At 37.3% G+C, this 18362-nt stretch overlaps 2 protein-coding genes across 5 annotated transcripts in view; both read right to left on the bottom strand.

The window, feature by feature from the left end:
- Window positions 1-15240, bottom strand: part of 5-HT2A (5-hydroxytryptamine receptor 2A) — a 49348-nt gene extending 34108 nt beyond the window's left edge. Inside the window, exon 1 of one of the 3 annotated variants that reach the window (XM_070996885.1) lies at window positions 14796-15240. The gene's annotated coding sequence lies outside the window, so the exon portion shown is untranslated. The remainder of the gene's footprint in view (window positions 1-14795) is intronic. The other 2 variants (XM_070996884.1, XM_070996886.1) reach the window with 2 other exon arrangements.
- On the bottom strand, window positions 8574-11276 carry LOC118878013 (uncharacterized). 2 transcript variants are annotated; one of them, XM_070996560.1, is made up of 2 exons: window positions 10786-11276; window positions 8574-10719 (listed from the first exon to the last, which is right to left on the bottom strand). In XM_070996560.1, exons 1-2 carry the CDS (start codon window positions 11178-11180, stop codon window positions 10617-10619), a joined length of 498 nt encoding a protein of 165 aa, XP_070852661.1. In that variant the 5' UTR covers window positions 11181-11276; the 3' UTR covers window positions 8574-10616. The 2 variants fall into 2 exon arrangements, with proteins under 2 accessions (XP_070852661.1, XP_070852660.1); XM_070996559.1 differs by having other exon boundaries at window positions 8586-11269.
- Window positions 15241-18362: the final 3122 nt, after the last annotated feature.

Below are 18362 nucleotides of genomic sequence, written 5' to 3'. Positions count from 1 at the left end.
CTTATTTACTCCGATATATAGCATTTCTTAATATTGAAGAAATATGAATTTAATTAAATAAAACTCGGGTTACTTTGTCATATAGCTGCCTTAGGAAGGATAGGAAAATTAATGTTATGGTATTACAAAAACAGATATATCTCTTTTTCGCTTGTAAATTGAAATGAAATATTATTGTAATATTTCTGTAATTATTTTTTGTTTTCTAAAAATCGGAAAGGTCTGTACATACATTGCTCCCATAGGAAAGACATGTAAGGGTGTAGAAACTTCGGCTTGCGAAGCTAAGATGTTTTACTAAAATTTAGATTGCAGTTCAAAAACTACATTTCGGTAGCATGCTCTGATTGTTCCCCATACTGCTTCTTTTCTCGCCAGCTAATGTCTCTCTCTCTCCATACTGTAAAAGTACTACCTAGATGTTTCGAAACATATATACAATTGACATAAGGGACTCGTATCCAGGGCTTTATTAAGCATGTAGATTCTAAAGTTTTAATGCTGGCATACAATTTGTTATTGACATTTGTTGGCTCCTTGAATACCCATTGCTTTACATACAAGAAATTTTCCCACGCTCGCTCAATCCCCAACAAAAGTTCATAACGCTAAAATCTGTTGTAAGTCCAAATTTTTAGAGACTTTGAAAACGTTTTATTGATATATTGTATTGTATATCAATAGATTTGTTCCAATTAACTAATTCAAATGTGACCTTTCATTAACAAGTTAAGAGCCAGTAATGTAATCGCCACTAGGTGGCGCTCTGCAATTTAAAAAAAATTTTTTCGCTGGTGGCATATCTCCCTTGCGCTTTGAGTTTAGTAACAGGTATCTGATAGTCGAGGCATTTATAATTAAAGGAAACAGTAACAGTGAGTAATAAGTTATAACAGCACTTTCGAATAGTTACGGGAGATTATGATACTTAAAGGGCCCGTGAAGTAAACGAAAATACGGGTATTTCTTTATTTTATTTTATGAGTTTACGAGTTATGTTTTCTTTTAGAGAGACGTCGAGTAGAATGCAACCTTATGTTCCAGTAAAACAAAATTATTCGACAAGATTTGCAGCCTGGGTTAAGCTTGCCCCAAGATCGCCCCAAAACTGGGCCAACCACATACATGGTGATGGGTAGAGACGCAGGATGGTCCCTTATGCATATGAAATGCGCTTTGACAGTGCACTTTGCCGACTTAATTTGAGTGGCGACGTGGCTGCAGCAGCAACATTAGGGCGGGTCGATTTCTATGGGGCCGAAAAAAGTGACAAATCGTATGAGTGGAACAGAATCTTTAAAATGTTTAAAACAATATTTTTTGGGAAAAAATATCGTAACGCGCTCCAGATATTTAAAAATTGTTACTGGGAAAGTAGGGACCTAAAATGTTGTAACACAAATGTGCTGACTACGATATATTTGTCCAAAAAACAGTATTTTTCACTTGCGTTTGGGGAGTTTAAACGCCATTTTAGGCCATACGTTTGTTTGCCAAAATTGCTTGGAATCCTTCAAAGATTACGTTTTTGGCACCCAAATCGAACCACCCTTTTGCACATATATCCCCGTAGCGAAAAGCTTTAATGATGTCGCTGCATTTTGAAGTCGAGGGTTGGCACTTGAGGAAGGAATCACTTTAATCACACACAACGCCTTTGTTTCAATGTGAGTGTTGGTGGGTCCCTGAAGAAGATACATTTATGTAGCAGACAATGATTTGAGTGTCGCAGAGTAAAGACTCTGTTAGTTGATGGTAAAAATAATGATGTTGTTCTCTGGCTCTTGGAAAGCAAGTGCTTAGAACAATGTCGAATTTTCCAATTCGGAGCTCCAAGTTTACGGGTTAAAAAATAACCAATCCTACATAAAAACGGAAAATTTACAAAAGTCGAGAAAGGAAGCTAACTTCGGCGAGCTAAACGATATAGGAGTCCAATTTATAAAAATTAATTTAATTTCAAATAAAAAATGATTTGCTTGTACGTTAAAACATACAAATCCAATCGGGTTTTATATTAATTTTTTAGTCATTTTAATTTTGCATATGCATATTGCATTTGCATATAAATTTGGTTCTTAAACTTTTTAAAACTTACTTAATAGTGTATTTACTTTGTTGTCATAAATTATTTAAATCGGTCCATTCACTAAAAAGTTGTAATCAAAAAATAATTAATTAACAGCTGATAGGGATGAACGATAGGTGGTGCTTTTTTGTTAGCTGAGTAACGGGTATCTGATAGTCGGGGCCGTCGACTATAGCGTTTTCTCTTGTTTATGGTTACGGAACTATCTGCATTGGTAAATTTTTTGTGTGTAGATAACATTTCTTCAACCCGGACAAAGCTACGGCCGGGAAAGCTAGTACTTAAAATTTTGTATAAAAAATTCGATCATCACGACTTTATTACCCATTTTTGTCAGAGGCTTATCAAGGGCTAAAAGGGGAAGAGATTATTTGGCACGCCAAGTTTGCTGGTGTATGACTGCCATAAACAATGCAAAGCAAGTTAGAAAACGGCATGGCAAGCCAGGAAAAATAATATTTGCTTGAAATTCAATATTTGTTTTATGGGCCTCCTCGTTTGAGTGATGTGCAAAGTATCGATTAGAAGAAAAATAAAACCTTTCCAATTGATCTGTGACAAGCGACTGGGGTCTTTCTTATTTATTTCTCCGAGTGAGTAACCAACTGTGTTAATATTGCTTTTTTTTGTTTTGCCAGTGCCATTATCCATGGTTGCTGTGGTTGCTGCTGTCATCACTCGTGTGTGGCTTAATTTGCGGTTCATTATGCAACTAATTATTAACGGGGCGTTGCATTTTGCGTTTTTCCGTATCTTCATCATCTTTTTGTTCAAATTTCGCTTTATTTATAGACAACACTTGATGGCTGTGTTTACTTATTACATGACTCGTTCCTGGACGGTGATATTCAAGCAGCCGTGTCGTATACATTACAAATCCACTTTGTTGTCACATCAGAAAGCCTGATCTTCTTAAAAACATACTTTTAATATCTTTGAACATACACACAACAAAATTCAGCTATTCAAATTGTATTTCTTGTCACTTTGTTTACTATTTAATGGTTAACCCACAATTAACATAGTTACGTGTGTATTTTGCAATGTGTTGTTTATAAAGCCCAACTGGGTCTTGCGTCTCGTACACCTAGACTCCAAAGAAAAAGGCCTAAAAAGTTAAGACTTTACACAAAACATAATATATTGTCTAAAGTCTTTAACATACTTTCACACTAGCTGGAAGTCTCCTTTAAAAAGTGCAATTTAACAACAAGAAATAGCGGTATAGTCGAGTGTCTCGATAGTGTCAGATAAATGTTACTCAGCTTTTAAATTGAAAATTGATAAAAGTTAATTAAAAATGTTTAAATGACCGCTTTGAAAATTTGAATACGGATCGCAGATTCGCAAGAAATCGCATTTGGCACACGGGTCTTACCATACGAGAGTATGGTTACAGTGTTACGCGCACAAATTTTCGGGCCTTTTACTGCCTTTAAGTGCTTTTCAACACTGGGCGAACGATCTTCCGTCTTCTTCTTTTTCGCTTTTGTGAGTTAGTTAGAGTGGGCGTGGAAAAGTTTTTTAGGTCAATCGATAGGTATAGACGAGATCAATACATTTCTGTTAAATTTGTTTTCTGGTTTTCTGTGGGCGCCACAGTTTTGCGCGGCTTGTGGGCGTTACAGTGAGCGTGGCACATCAGCGTAACCAACTTTCGCTGCGTACGAAGCTAAGGAATCTAAATCTTAAGTACCAACCCTTTTTCTTTGATAGTATCCGAGATATGCACGATTTTTGTAAGTTTGTGGGCGTTAGAGTGGGCGAGAAAAGATTTTTTGGGTCAAGCAATAGGTACAGTTTTGGGTGGTTTGTGGGTGTCATAGTTGGCGTGGCACCCTGACGAATAAAACTTGCGCTGCGCAGGAATCTGTAGAATCTGCATCTGTAATCCCAGTATTGTAGCTTGTGTTGTTTCCGAGATCACAGCGTTCATACGGGCAGACGAACATGGCTAGGTTGACTAGTCGGCTAGTGATCCTGATCAAGAATATATATATGTACTTTATGGGGTCTGAAACGCTTCCTTCTACCTGTAACCCTATTACTCTACGAGTATCGGGTATAATTACTTGATTTATTTTCCATATAAATTACCATGCTGCCGTGACGTATCTGTGAGTTTAGTTAAGAACTTTGCCAATTTTAGGGTTTATATTTACATAAAAACAATTTACTAACTGTATTTTATAATTGGATAATTATAAAAAAGTTATTTAACTACAATCAATGGGTTGCGTTTACTCTACCCTTTTTATAGTTACACAACTATTTTTGTAGTTACTCTAACGCTTGCGTACTAAGTGAGAATTACTGTTTAATGGGCAAAACTAACAATTTGATGGTTGGGGACCGTTTTACTATTATATTGGTCAATTTTACCAATAGTTTCTTTTGTGTGTAGTAAGCAAGAGCAGCAGCTGTTACAACCCAAGACTAATTAGTAAATGTTATTCGTTTTGCGATTTGTATTAATGTTTGTATATAATTAATTGCGATTCCGCATTTTGCGGCTATTTAAAATAGTTTCCTGGCGGACACTCAAAGTTCGATTCGGCAACGCGTGTACTGGTTCGATACTGGCAATAGGAATACAAAAGTGATAAAATAAAAAAAGGAGGAAATAAAGAAATATCAACATAATAAAAACCGTCATAAATTTTATATAAAAGTGAATTTTTAAACTTATATCCATTGGGATCAATGCAAGTTTATATTCGTTCCTAACTTCTCTCCATTCAACACTACTATCTAACAAATAAATATGTTGATGTTATTAAGTTTTCAAATATAAAAGTATTTTCAGAGCCGTCATAAAACTAGTAATGAATTTTTAACGTGGTGCTTTTGGTTGAACACATATCCCCTTGTTTGTGGGGTTATCTTGCGGCTTTTTGTGGTTGTTTGCGGAAGTGCGCATAAATAAAAGTTCGTTTATTACACTTTTGCGGCATTTCGGCAATTTTTTGAGACTAGACCGCGTCTCACGCATTTTTCTAATAGCTGGCACGCTTTAACGGCGATGCCAGCTATTAGATATGGACCAATAAAGAATACGGCCTTCTGCCCGACCATAAATATAAAGTGGGAGATATATGCTTGGCCATTAATCTGACTGGCCCAATAAGTAAATAAACCTAAAGAGTGCATCGCGTCGAAATAATTGGGTTTTTCTCTTGTTTGGATATAAATAATCTAAGCACGTTGCACACTAAAAGAGTTGAACGTGAAACCGAGACGAACACGTCGAAGATGAAACATTCGTCAATTATGCAACGTGCATTGAACCATCTGGCGACCCTTAGGGAAAAATAACTTCTAGTGAATCGTCAGTGCATTAAAAACAAAGCTTTTTTAAACTCTAAAATTTTAGTTTTCCGTTAAGGAATATTTGCAGTAGAAACAGTTAATTCAGTTATATTCGTTAGTTGGTTGTAGCAAACTCCTGTCACTTTTAATGTGAAAAACTAACAAACTAATAACGCAAGTTTGGATTGCCTACATAATTTCACTGCCTTAGGTCCTATTCATAGAATTCGCTAGAGCTCTGCCCGAGTGTACTTGGATAACTCTTTGGCTCAACCTTTCCGAAAAAACAGAACAAGTCAAACAGCTCACAAAAAGGTTATTTTCATGTCAGGAACCGTAAATAAAACTGTGTTACAAAATTTGACCATTAAATATTTAGCTCAATGGCTGCTAAAAAATCTTATTCGCTTTGATTCCCCATTTTGAAATGTGTTCGCCAAAAAATTGCCCTACACAAGGATTTTAAGAAAATGGACTTCAAAGTTGAAAAGTGCTGTTATCGGTTTTTTTTACAAGCCGCTGTTTCTTGATTTGTTAATAAAAAAAAAAACAAAAAAATTTTAAGATATTTTTAAGGGAGATCTAAACGACAGATGACATAGTCTTTATAGTAGTACCCCCGCCCTTTATTTTTAAAAGTGACTTGGTGTCATTTATCTTATCCAATTCGTCCAATAGTATAATATTATAATAAATTAATAAAATTTAAACAGATGAAGATACATTACAAAAACAATGTTTGTGCCTAACCGAAGTAGACACTTCCGGGTCACACCGCGGGACAAGGGGGTAATGAGCACTTCTCGCTGGCACGGGGACGCTTTGACGGCAGGACGATCGCGTCGCGGCAATGGTAACGATGCTGGAGCTGCGCTGAGGGTGAGCTAAAGTGGTTAGCTGCTAGTTGAGATAGTGTATTACGAGCCCTATTCCCAGATGTAGGAAGTAGAACCGCGGAGTTAAGAGGTGTGTTGATAACTGTTTTATTCTTCATTTGGAACATGTTTATATACTACTTGGAACACGGAAGTTTAGTGTAATGTTTAGTGAAGTAAGCTATATTGTAAAGTTGGTCAGGGAATTATGATTATGGTAGCAGTTTGCGTAGTTGGCTTTGCGTAGTTGGCTGACACTGCAAAATGTGCTGACTGCATTGGCCGGTCAGTGTGCCGTTGAGTCGGTGAGACGGTGAGTTAATGAGACATATAATATGCTGATCAGCAATTCTCATATGCAGTGAGTGCTACTGAGCGCCTGGTACTGTTCCCAACTTGACTACTGCTTGATTTGTTGGGTGTGGTCATGTTGAGTACCTTTGGGTACGAACAAACAAACTTCTAAATATGAAGGACTTTGGCACTCCTATTATATTGACCGCAGCTGTATGTATATGACAATGTCTTCTTTCGTTAATAGCTCCCTTCAAAAAATTCTACAATTATTTTGAGTATTTTGATCCAAGAATTCGTTCGTCTGTAATTGCGTTTGAAATATAGCAAAAACAGATTTCTTCCAACTTTGACATCCATTTTCTCTGAATCCCTGGCAAGGGGAACTTTTTGGTATGCACAGTTTAAAATGGCGATTCAAGGCGAATCAAATTATCTTGCAGCCATCGGAGTAAATTTTTGATGCAACAGTACATATATTTAATATTAACATACATTTTTTTTTCAAACAAAAACAATTAAGGAAGTCCACTTCGGCAAGTTGAAGTTTGTATACCCTTGCAGTTATAATTATTAAATTTAAAAATACAAAAAATTGTATTCCTAATAGTATAAGATAATATGTCAAAAAAAACCGAAGCTATAATTTGTTTCATATTATTTCCCACCAATTTTCCGATCGTTCCTATGGCAGCTATATGATGTAGTCGTCCAATTTTGATAACATTAAATTCGAAATTTAGAACTAATTAAAAAATGTTATTTCCATGCTTAGGATAAAAAACACCAAAGATATAATTTTTTGAAATTTTGAATTTCGATCTACATTTTATCAAAATCGGCCGACTCTATCATATAGCTGCCATAGGATCGATCGGAAATTTGGTAAGAAAATAATATGAAACAAATTATAGCTTCGGTGTTTTTTGACATTTTATCTTATACTATTGGGAATATCATTTTTTGTATTTTTAAATTTAATAATTATAGCTGCAAGGGTATACAAACTTCGGCTTGCCGAAGTTAACTTCCTTTCTTGTTTTGATTAAAAAAAAATTCGATTTCCAATTTCTACCTATTTAGGACCGATGCCTGTGAAAATGATCAGGAAATAACTAAGTCGACCACGGCCAACACTTTGAGACTAATGATAATAACTCTGCAGCTCTACAGCTAAATGAAACCCTTATAAATCCCCTACGGCGACGCTGGATGCAAACGAATCATCCGCAAGATTTAGCGATCTTAAAAAAAGCTGATTCTCTGATTAAGAAAAGATATGTAAGAAGCTAAGTCGAACTTTTTACTGCTAACAAATTTGCTGATTTTCTGGTGGAAGGATTGCATATCAAGACTTAAAAAAAATAAACTGTTTTGGGAGAAAGAGCGGGGAAAGTGTAAAAGTGAAAAATAAGAAAATTTGATGTGTTAGGGATAAAAGCTCAAGTTCATTAATCTAGGTGTATTCTCAATTAAAATACGCTTCAAATGATTTCTTAAAATCCGATGCTCCGTTCACGGCACGCTGCAGTTCAATAAGTCTGTGTTTTGTTGTATGATTTTAATAAGGCGTGTCTAATGAGAAATATTTAAAAAGTGTATTTATTTAGTAAATCACTTAATACATTTTTGTCACAAAAGTTAATATAAAAATTGTGGTTTGTTAAAGGTGCGATCGTCACAAGATTTTTACCTTGTTAGGAGGTGTTTTTGTTTGATAAAATTATAGCTTTGACTTTTTTTATACCCTTGCAGAGGGTATTATGATTTAAGTCAGAAGTCTGCAACGCAGTGAAGGAGAGGTTTCCAGCGCCATAAATTATATACATTCTTGATCAGCATCACTAGACGAGTTGATCTAATGAACATACAGCTGCCATAGAAACGATCGAATGATTATTGGGAAAACAGAGAAAATAATGATTGCTTTAATATTTATGATCATATTCTCCTTCACTTCAGTATGAAGCATTATTTAATATTTAAGAATTATGAATTCAATTAAAGAAATATCGGACTACTATGCCTTAGGAAGGATCGAAAAATTAAAACTAGTAAATTGAAGTGGAATATTATTTTAACATTTCTGTAATTATTTTTTAGTTTTCTAAAAGTTGAAAAGGTCTGTACATACATTGCTCCCATAGGAACGACCTGCAAGGGTATAGAAACTTTGGCCTGCCGAAGCTACGGAAGCTAGCTGGTTTTTGAGATGTTTTTAAAATGTTTAACTAAAATAAAGATTGCGGCTCAAAAACAAAATTTCGGTAACATGCTCTGATTGTTTCCCATAGTGCTTCTGTTCTCGCCCAGCAAATGTCCTTTTTTTTCCATTTTGTAAAAGGTTTGCCTTCCCCACATTTCCAATCCTACCTAGATGTTTTGAAACATATACACAGTTGCCATTAGTGACTCGTATGTTTCGTTTTGTGAGTGAGATCACAGTGGCACTTAATGTTTTAATGCTAGAAAGTCGGACTTTTTACTGCTAACAAATTTGGTGATTTTCTGGAAGAAAGATTCAATCCTTTTGGTCACAGATGAAAAGACTACTGTTAGAAAAGCTCTAAATTACATTTCCTCAGGTTCTGCTAAGGAACTAATAAGGCGACTAAGGCCGAACAAAGCTCCTGGGCATGGCAATACCGACTGATTTATTTAAAAAAGTCCACTTACAGTGAGCTGATCTTTTCCACATGCCCGCTGAAATATAAATTCTATCGCCTCTGATAGCCTTTAACCAGTAAGGAAATTTGATCGAATGGCTCAATTAAGAGCGAATCTGATACCGCCGGAAATCACCAACAATTCGGACATTGTTCGCTCACTACTTGTGCATTTGATCTTGCACCCAGATCTTTGTGAAGAATGGACATATTTTGATGTCAGGGTTTCCATTTTGTTCCCTTCACTGAACGCTAATTTGCATACATTTCCCTCGGAACCAAAAAATTCTGGCACTTTGTAACTTTTCTTCCTCTGGTCTAGTTTGTAAACATTTGTTGTGCAGATTTATGGTTGGATATGTGGAACCGCATTACCACGTCAGCGAAGCTAAAAATAAAAAACCAAGCCAAAAAAACTAAAGAGAGCAGAGGATGGAATTTGATTTAAGGCCTTACACTGCATGTAGGATGTTTTCATATTGGATATGCTACGTGCACATGCATATGCCACTACCATATACCCTATAAGTTCGAAATAAATATACTACATTGTTATTGGTTATATAACATTACAAAAACTGTAATGGGGAATCGAATATTAAATAAAGCCTTGAACCTTATACACTAAAGACGCTGAGTTTAACAGTATCCTTTCTTCTAGATTAGGACTTCTAAAATATTTCATGAATTGTATACTCATAAATGTACCTGCGAGTACGGAAAGGGTAAATCCCTTAAATCCAAGCCGCGTAATTGCTTGTTTGGCAAGTGTAAGTTACACTTTTGCACATTCGGCTAGACATTGTGGCGCAATGTAGTTCAAGGCAGCAGTTTACTTAGCCTATAAGTCTTGTGCTGGGATTTCCTCCACCTTAAAAGACCTACCTGCCCAGAGCCACCCTGTTCCATTCTCATTCTGGGCACTCACTTAGCAGAGCATTTTCACCTGCGATGCGTTTATAATGGAAGGCGGGAAGGTATGAAAAGCTGCGAGCGACACATCGCGTATACGCCACGTTGTGCATAGTAGTTTGGAGGATGAGCAGGTGGGCGGGTGAAGGAGCATTGCGTGTTTGTTTTTTGCGTATGCATATTCCACTTGCTGGCTTTCCTGCTTTTCATGTTGTCATTCATTTGTTTGACGACTTTTGTTTGCTGGCAATCAGCCAAGGCTAATAAAAGAACAAAATAAGCCAAATAAAACGCTTCACCAACTAGTTTCAGTTGAATTGTGTTGACTAAATATCATTTTATTTTATTTAAGGTTCCGTCAGTTAGATTAAATTGAGAACTCTAGCCTTGTGGTTCCTGAGAAAGGGAAAGTAATGGAAATTGATTGAACTGTGTGACTAGAGACTCTTTGTGGGAATTAACAAAGTATCTTTAGGTAGGGTTACTATTCTTGCCAGTTTTCCTAGTAGTCGACGGTGACTTGGAATCAGCGGAGCCAGTGGGACTCATCTGTTTGGAAATTTCATCGGTCTGCCTGGAAAACACGAAGCGATGATATTGTCTGGCCAAATTTGAGCACTGCAGAGGTTCGTTGGGATACCGTTGATAGCAGTGTATCAGTTCCTCCTCGAACTTTCCGATCTCGCCTTCACAGTCCTTGGCCCATTTTACGGGCTTCCCAAAGAGGTCCTGAACTCGCTGCAAGGACTTTCCAAACTCAGTTTCCTCAACCTCAAGGGAGCGCTTTTTCCAGGACTTGGCTACTTTTACAGGATGCATATCCTGCACTTCATTCGGCTTGTGTTCCATGGTAGTGGGAGAATCGGAACGCGCTTCTACTGTGGGCCTTTGACTGCATTTTTCGCAGATGGTAGTCCCCTGTTTAGGTGATTTGGCGGTGGCCTGATTGATCCTATGCACCACATCCCGAGTAATCTCAAAGGGCATCGGATTTGCAATCTGCACAGTCTGCGGCTTGCTGTTGCTAGCACCCATTTTTTAATATTTTCTGAGAGCTCGCTTAGACTTTTCAGTTTATATTTATTGCTCCTTTATGGAGTGACAGATAATTTGAAATATTTGACCTCAAATGCGAAGCCTTACCTTTGGTTTCTTCCCTAAACCGTTCGTTCTATCTTTTTGTAATTAATGCGACTCAAATGCATTCGACCAACAAAAAACTTAATTTCCTAACCTTTTTTATTCGGCCAGCTGTCAGATTAAATCATTTTGGCTGTACAAGTATTCAACATGCTGAGTGTCGATTTGTTTAGTCGAACTATTTATCATTTTGGTCAACAAAAATGTATACGAATGTAACGATTTGGATTATCTCGTAGTGCTCGTAAAGTGGGTCACTAAGTTCTAAGCTTGAGACACAAGCAAAGAAGGCTAAGATTTTTTTTAAATTCATGCCAAATTTTACTTGTTGCATTTATTTTTACACGATGTTTTGATTTCATATTTAACATACGTCATAAAATTTCTTATATAGGATACCTCCGATGTCGACTAAGTTGTTAATTAGGACACTCTTTGTCATATATTCGGATCTGCAAAGCGGCGTCAACTTTTAATATATTAATACAAATTGGGTCATTGAGTTCTCGTTGAGAAGTGAAATCTCGACTGGCAGCATCACTAGCACCATGAAAACTATATATAGTTAAACAAATATATATCAAATATTACCTTCAATTATCCATGCCCCACAAGGAGTGTTTTGAGTGTTTTAAAATATCACAAAAAGTAGAGAATTTAAAAAAATGAAAAACGATTACTCGTTTAACACAAGATTTCGCTTCAGAAAAAAATTACATTAAAAATCTCGTGAGCGACCAATGTCCAATTAATTCCTAATTCTTCAATTAATGGCGTTCAAATCTTAAATTTTTAATGTCGTCTCTTAGAGTTTTAATGTGTCTAAGTTAGCCGTTTAGCCGCTAGGGTCAAAAACTATTCTTGACCGTTAACTATATCTGCCCCCTTTCCCCTACATGCTTTTTAAAGAATAAACTTAAAATAATGAACAGGAAAAAAATGTGTTTCCTCTAACTTTAAGACCCTGTAACTCGAATATTCAACTTGGCAGATGGAAGTTCGAAGCTCGATCGACTTGACTAGCTGACTGGGTTAAAATGTAAGCAAGTTGTAAAATATTTTTACCACCTTTGCCCACTGCACCACGTGTTCTGCGAAGTTCATTGTTTTTCTGCTGAATAAGAACGAAATTGTAGCTGTGGCAGCCATATAAGGTTGCAGCTTCTGGCACGTGCCCCTGTCATTAGCCCCTCCTCACCTCAACTAACACTCGTTTGCGGCATCTTAATTGTGCTGTCAATCATTTTGCATATTTGCACAGATCCAACAACAAATTTATACGGGTTAAAAGATAAATAAAATGAAATAAATTTGTGATGGTCAAGCGGAAGCACAGTAAATTGTAATGGGAAATGAATTTAAATATATGCAAAATGAGCTCAACGAGGATGCTGAATGTATGGGTGCTGGAAAATGACAAATCATGCGAAATGGCTGAGAGGTCGCACTAACTGAATAATATTTATTGATTGTTGATACTCGATTGCTCGTGAGCAATTTACACAGCAGCCAATTAAATGATTTGGCAGAAAGGAAGGAGAGATTTTCCGAATGCCAATTTGGCATAGGAATGTTTCATCAATTGCTCAAAGTCAACGGGCAAAACGATTAATTACCAGCGCCAAAAATCTTCTTGTTTTAGGTATTTCGAATGGCGGACCAAGCACACATTTTTAACATTAAACAAATTTTCAAGGGAATAAACTATTGTGGATGGTGTGATTGCAGACCATCGGCTGGTATACGCCATCCAATGCTTTAAAGAGTCGAAAAAGCTTAAATCTCCAAGGCAGGTGATATCTTAGCAAGAAATTGTGTACTTGTATGAGATTATAATGTATTCATTTTTTACAGTCCGAAAGTAAGATTTAGTTAGTTTATAAGACAAATGGAAAGCTGATTGAATTTAAAGTGTTTGCAGAAAATCTATAAATCTACATGAGCAAAAAAATAGAAATCGGTATCAGCCCCGGGAAAGATATATGCTAATACTAAATAAAGCATGAAGACAATGATGGAGTGGTCAAAATATTTAAGCTATTTGATGTCCGAACAAAATAAAGACTGTGTTGATTGAGTCTTTTTACGTATGTATCTAGTAAGGGCGCTGATCAATTGCCATATGAGAGATCCGGATTTCTCATCAATCTTAAATGCTTTTGTACATTGCCTGCTGTTTTTGAATAAAATAGATCTTTAGAGAAACATGGTACGAAAATAAACTCAATGGATGTACATAACATCGACCGAATTAAAACCACAAGCTTTAATAAACAATAGAAGATCAGAAAAGTGTTTTTATGGGACAGATTAAAGGGACGAAACGTAAAAATGCATTCCAATTTTATTACGAAATTAAATTACCCATATTTAATAAGTAACAGCGCATTTTGATTTGCGGTTAGCCATAGACTTTGCCAAAGGTCTTGATTTTTATGCCATCCCCTCTGAATCCCTGCACACTTTCCACAGCAACGTTAATGGCTTACAGTTGAGCCAGAGGCATCATAACCTCTGTGCCTGTTGCTGACAGGCCCTCGAAAGCGGCTTAAACACCTTGGTGGCAGAAGGGCGACAAAGAACCAAATTACCTCCAGGTAATCAGCGGCAGTTTACGTTTGTTCGGTCCACTAAACTTTTACGGCCGGTCCACTTATCTTGTGAATTTATCTGCGAACCGCACGGAAGATGACTTTCGCTCCGTCTTAATGACAGCTGGTCTGATAGCAGGATCTGGGCCTGAGGCCGGCATATTTGCAGCGCGTCCTTTATGTCTCATTAAAAATTTACGCACATCAGGAGCAGCAGTGGCAAAAAGCTTAATAGTTTAATTTCCCGACAGGAGACCCAAGACCTCAGAATGGGTCAAATGAAAAAGGTAGTTGAAAGGTAAAAACAAAAGGTAACCAAAATAAAGAGAAACGGCCAACATTTGGTTTTGGGTTTCTTGGTAATAAATCTTCTTTTTCTGCTGACATGTGAGTAATCATGTGCGAGGTGGGGTTGGACCCTTGAAAGCAGAAAAAAAGAGTGGAAACAGGAAGAGGTTGGGGTGTCTGACTTTACGTTCCTTTTTCCTGACTGCCCTTAGATTCCTTAGGTTTGCGTGTTCTACATTTTAATACTGTTTGCTTTTCGTTGAGGTTTAAAGAGGGAGTCAAGAGAATTGAAAAAATACATTTTTAATTACGTAATCAGTGCTATGTCTTTTACATTTTTATGCTTAACCCGAAGTATGCTTGTACGCTTTGCTACGGTTTCCGTTTCCCCTTTCTTTCGGTGGACCTAATTTACTCATAAATCGCTTTTAAACATTTTTAAAAATTACATTTTCTTTGTTAAGAGTTCTGTTTTCCTTGCACTTAACTTACGCATTGTTGTCTTCATTAAATAAACTGACCAATACATTTACCTTAAAAAATTAAATTCTATGGCCATAGTATCTACTATGAATAAAACATTTATACTAATAATAATCATTTGTAACAGACATTCATCCGTCTTACTTACTTGTTCTAGATCTACAGATTTTTGTGAGTTTCTAAATCCATGTGGTGCACAACAATATTAGTTTTTCATTATTAACACGTACTATTTTTTCATGATTTTCATTAACACACTCAGTGGTTTTACTCATTACTCCACATTTTTTACTTTTAATAAGCTACAACTGCATATATAACTTTACTGCTTTTGCAATAATAACTTCAACCTAAGCCCGCATATTGCAATCGTTCTGCAACGCCAAATGTAATTCTTAAGTACTTGTACATTCGAGTATTTTACTTATATTGTATGCTATATTTTACGATTGATTTCTGTATTTCTTTTTTTTTCGGTGACACTTAAAGTTTTGTTATTTCACATTTAATTAATGAAACTATTTATTCTGCTTGAGTACTTTTAGTTGAGGAGAGCGCTTTGGAACGAACGCATCGCGGCAAAATTTCAAAACAAACTGATTGTGTGAATTTTCCAAACTGGTCCATTGAGTCAGAAAAGCAAGTGGAAAACAGCAGCAGCGACTTCGTAGTCGGCATCATCTCAATTTGCTCTCTTCGGCGCTTCATTCGCGAACCGCTCTCTTGTGCGAAACAGTGGGAAATTTTCCTGGTTTTGTTTGGGAAATTTAGCGTGGAAATGCTGCTGTTTCTGCTCGCTGCGATGGGCGGGAAAAGTGGCACGTGCTTCTGCTTTGGGCCGTCAACGTCTGCTACGTGATTCTGGCGGGTCCTCTCCTTCCCGAGTCTTGTGTACTTTATGAATGAGTTACATATACGCACACATGCCCTCAGAAGGCCAGAACTGAACGGAACAAATAATCACTGGTCGCCCACTTGACAGCCTTCTAAACAGAACCTATTTATATGTATACCCTTTCAGAAGGTATTACGATATCAGTCAAAAGTTTGCAATGCAGTGAAGGAGACGAAACGAGCCGGGTCGAACAGTCATGTTATTTAGCCGCCATATGAACGATCGGAAAAATAAGGAAACTTAATTGGTGTACTAAGAAGCTCGAGATATAAATCTTTTTTACGACTTTTGTAAAATCCGATAGTTTGGCGGAAAATCCAAGGAATGACACAGATCTTTAAGGCCTATATAGTCAAAATAAATTTTACCCTAGATTTTAGAAAATCGCCATTAAAATTTATTTTCTCTAAATGCAAGAAAGTTATTTCTAAAGCTAGGGAAATTTTTTAAAATCAAAATAGTTTTTCTTAAATAATGAAAGCTTATCTTAAAAGTTTGTTTGAATGGTTACCATCAACTAAAATCACCCTAAAAATAAGAAAAAATGGATTTAAATAAAGAAATTATTTTATAAAAAAAAAAGGCTGTCACTAAAATAAAATTGTTTTGCAGTTCCTTTTATAAAAATGAATAACCTAAAATTATACCCAAGCCCTAAAATGATTCTTACCCAAAAAAAATAGACAAATTTCAATCAAAAATAAAAAATTACTTCTAGAAAATATAAACGTTTTCTAAAAAATAGAAATACTTTCTAAATAATAGGAACACGTGTTAATTCTTAATATTAACATTATATGTTGCGTGAGCATCACCACAATTTTATTGGAAATTGTATTCTGTTACTTGCGACTGTTTATACATATGTGCACATGCATATAAGGTAATAAACCTAGAAATGGCCAAATGAATACTCCTGTTAGTTTCAGAATTTTTTTGTTTACGAAATTAAGTTCATAGGGGTGGGAGAGGTGAGCGGCAACTTATCGATAACACTCACGGTCTTTGCCCAATTCCACAATATTTAAATTAAGTCTACGAATATATGTATAATGTTTAATGATTACTGATGAATGGGACTACAGTGTATTTGTTTATGCTGTGCTTAGGTTAGGTTTGGTTTGGGCGGCTGTCTGACTATAGTCCGACACACTTAGACCTCAATGGGTCCGTTGTGATACCGCATGATCTCGTTTCTTCCTTCTCTAGGGTCCCGTTTCTAGTAGTTTCGGCTTGTGTTAAGCTGATCAGCATGTCTTCCACCCGGAAGTTTTAATAAAGGCACTTATGCTTTTGAGATTAATCTCCGATATTTCGGTAAGATCGTCGATGAAGGGGCTTCCTAAGTGTTTCAGTCTGAGTCTGCATAGGGCTGGGCAGAAGCAGAGAAGGTGTTCTACCGTTTCCACTTCTTCCTCATCCCTACAGCTTCTGCAGAAATCATTTTGCGGGGCTTTTAGCCTGCCGGCATGCGCGCCAACAAGCCAGCGGCCTGTAAGAGCTCGGATCAACATGCCACACTCTGTGCGGCTGAGCTTGAGTAACTCCGAGGTTTTTTTGTTGTTTATCACAGGCCATGTCTGGTGAGAGATGCGACACTGTGGTGCGTTTTGCCAATGGGTGTTGGCTAGTGTGTTGAAGTGGTTTTTTATGTTTAGCTTGCAAGTAGCCATGGGCATACCGACATTTTCCTCTCCTGGTAGGAGAGGCTTGGTGGTGCCCTGCCTGGCTAATTCGTCCGCTATGCAGTTGCCTACGATGTCCCGGTGACCCGGAACCCATATTAGGCTGATAGTAAACTGATTTGCCATCTCGTGGAGAGATCTGCGACAGTCTGCTATTGTACGAGAATTGGTGTTTGTCGAGTAGATCGACTTAATAGCCGCTTGGCTGTCACTATATATGTCTAGGTGTCCTCTCTGGAGGCTAAGGTTCCTTAAACAGGTTAGTGCTTCTTTTATAGCGTGGACCTCCGCCTGAAAGACGCTACAGTGGTTCGGGAGCCTGAATGACTTCCTGATATCTAATTGTTCGGAGTATACACCTCCGCCGACTTGTCCTTCTAATTTGGAGCCATCTGTATAGAAACAGATTGCGTCCGTCGTGCCCGGTCGGCCCTGTTCCCATTCCTCTCTATCAGGAATCAGGGCCTCAAATGGTGTGTGACTATATTCAATAGATTTGCATAGATCCGTGATTTTCGGAATCGATTTATCATGCTGGAGAATTTTAGCATGGCCATATAATTGGGCTTTCCACTGCCCTGTGTCCCTCAGTCGAATAGCTGCCGATTTGGCCCTTTCCATGCCTGCTAAGTCCAGGCTTGGGAGGTTCAAGATCGCATTCAGCGCTTCATTCGGGGTGGTTCGAAGGGCTCCACTAATACACAAAGCCGCCATTCGCTGAGCCACTCCGTACAGTAGGATTGGCTTGACTACCGCTGTGTATATCCAGTTAACTATTCTTGGGGACATGCCCCATCTTAGCCCGATTGCTTTTTTACAGGAGTAAAGTGCAATGGTCGCTTTTTTAATTCTCTCTTGGTTGTTTAAGCCCCATTTGAGGCGTTTATCTAGTACTAACCCCAAGTACCTGGCGTGATCGCTAAAGGAGAGATTACAATTGTTTAAAATGGGTGGGTTAAGTTGAGGAATTTTGTACCTATTCGTAAATAGAACAAGTTCTGTTTTCGAGGGATTTACCCCGAGTCCGTTCGCTATCGTCCATTCCGATAGCAATTTAAGTTTAGCGGTCATAAGATCGCAAAGTGTTTGTGGATATTTTCCATTAAAGTTGATGGCGACGTCGTCTGCGTATGCC

Source organism: Drosophila suzukii, chromosome 3 (assembly GCF_043229965.1).
Source record: "Drosophila suzukii chromosome 3, CBGP_Dsuzu_IsoJpt1.0, whole genome shotgun sequence".
In the NCBI taxonomy this organism is placed as follows: domain Eukaryota; kingdom Metazoa; phylum Arthropoda; class Insecta; order Diptera; family Drosophilidae; genus Drosophila; species Drosophila suzukii.
The sequence above is the reverse complement of the archived record's forward strand: the minus strand, read 5'-3'. Positions and strand labels throughout refer to the sequence as shown.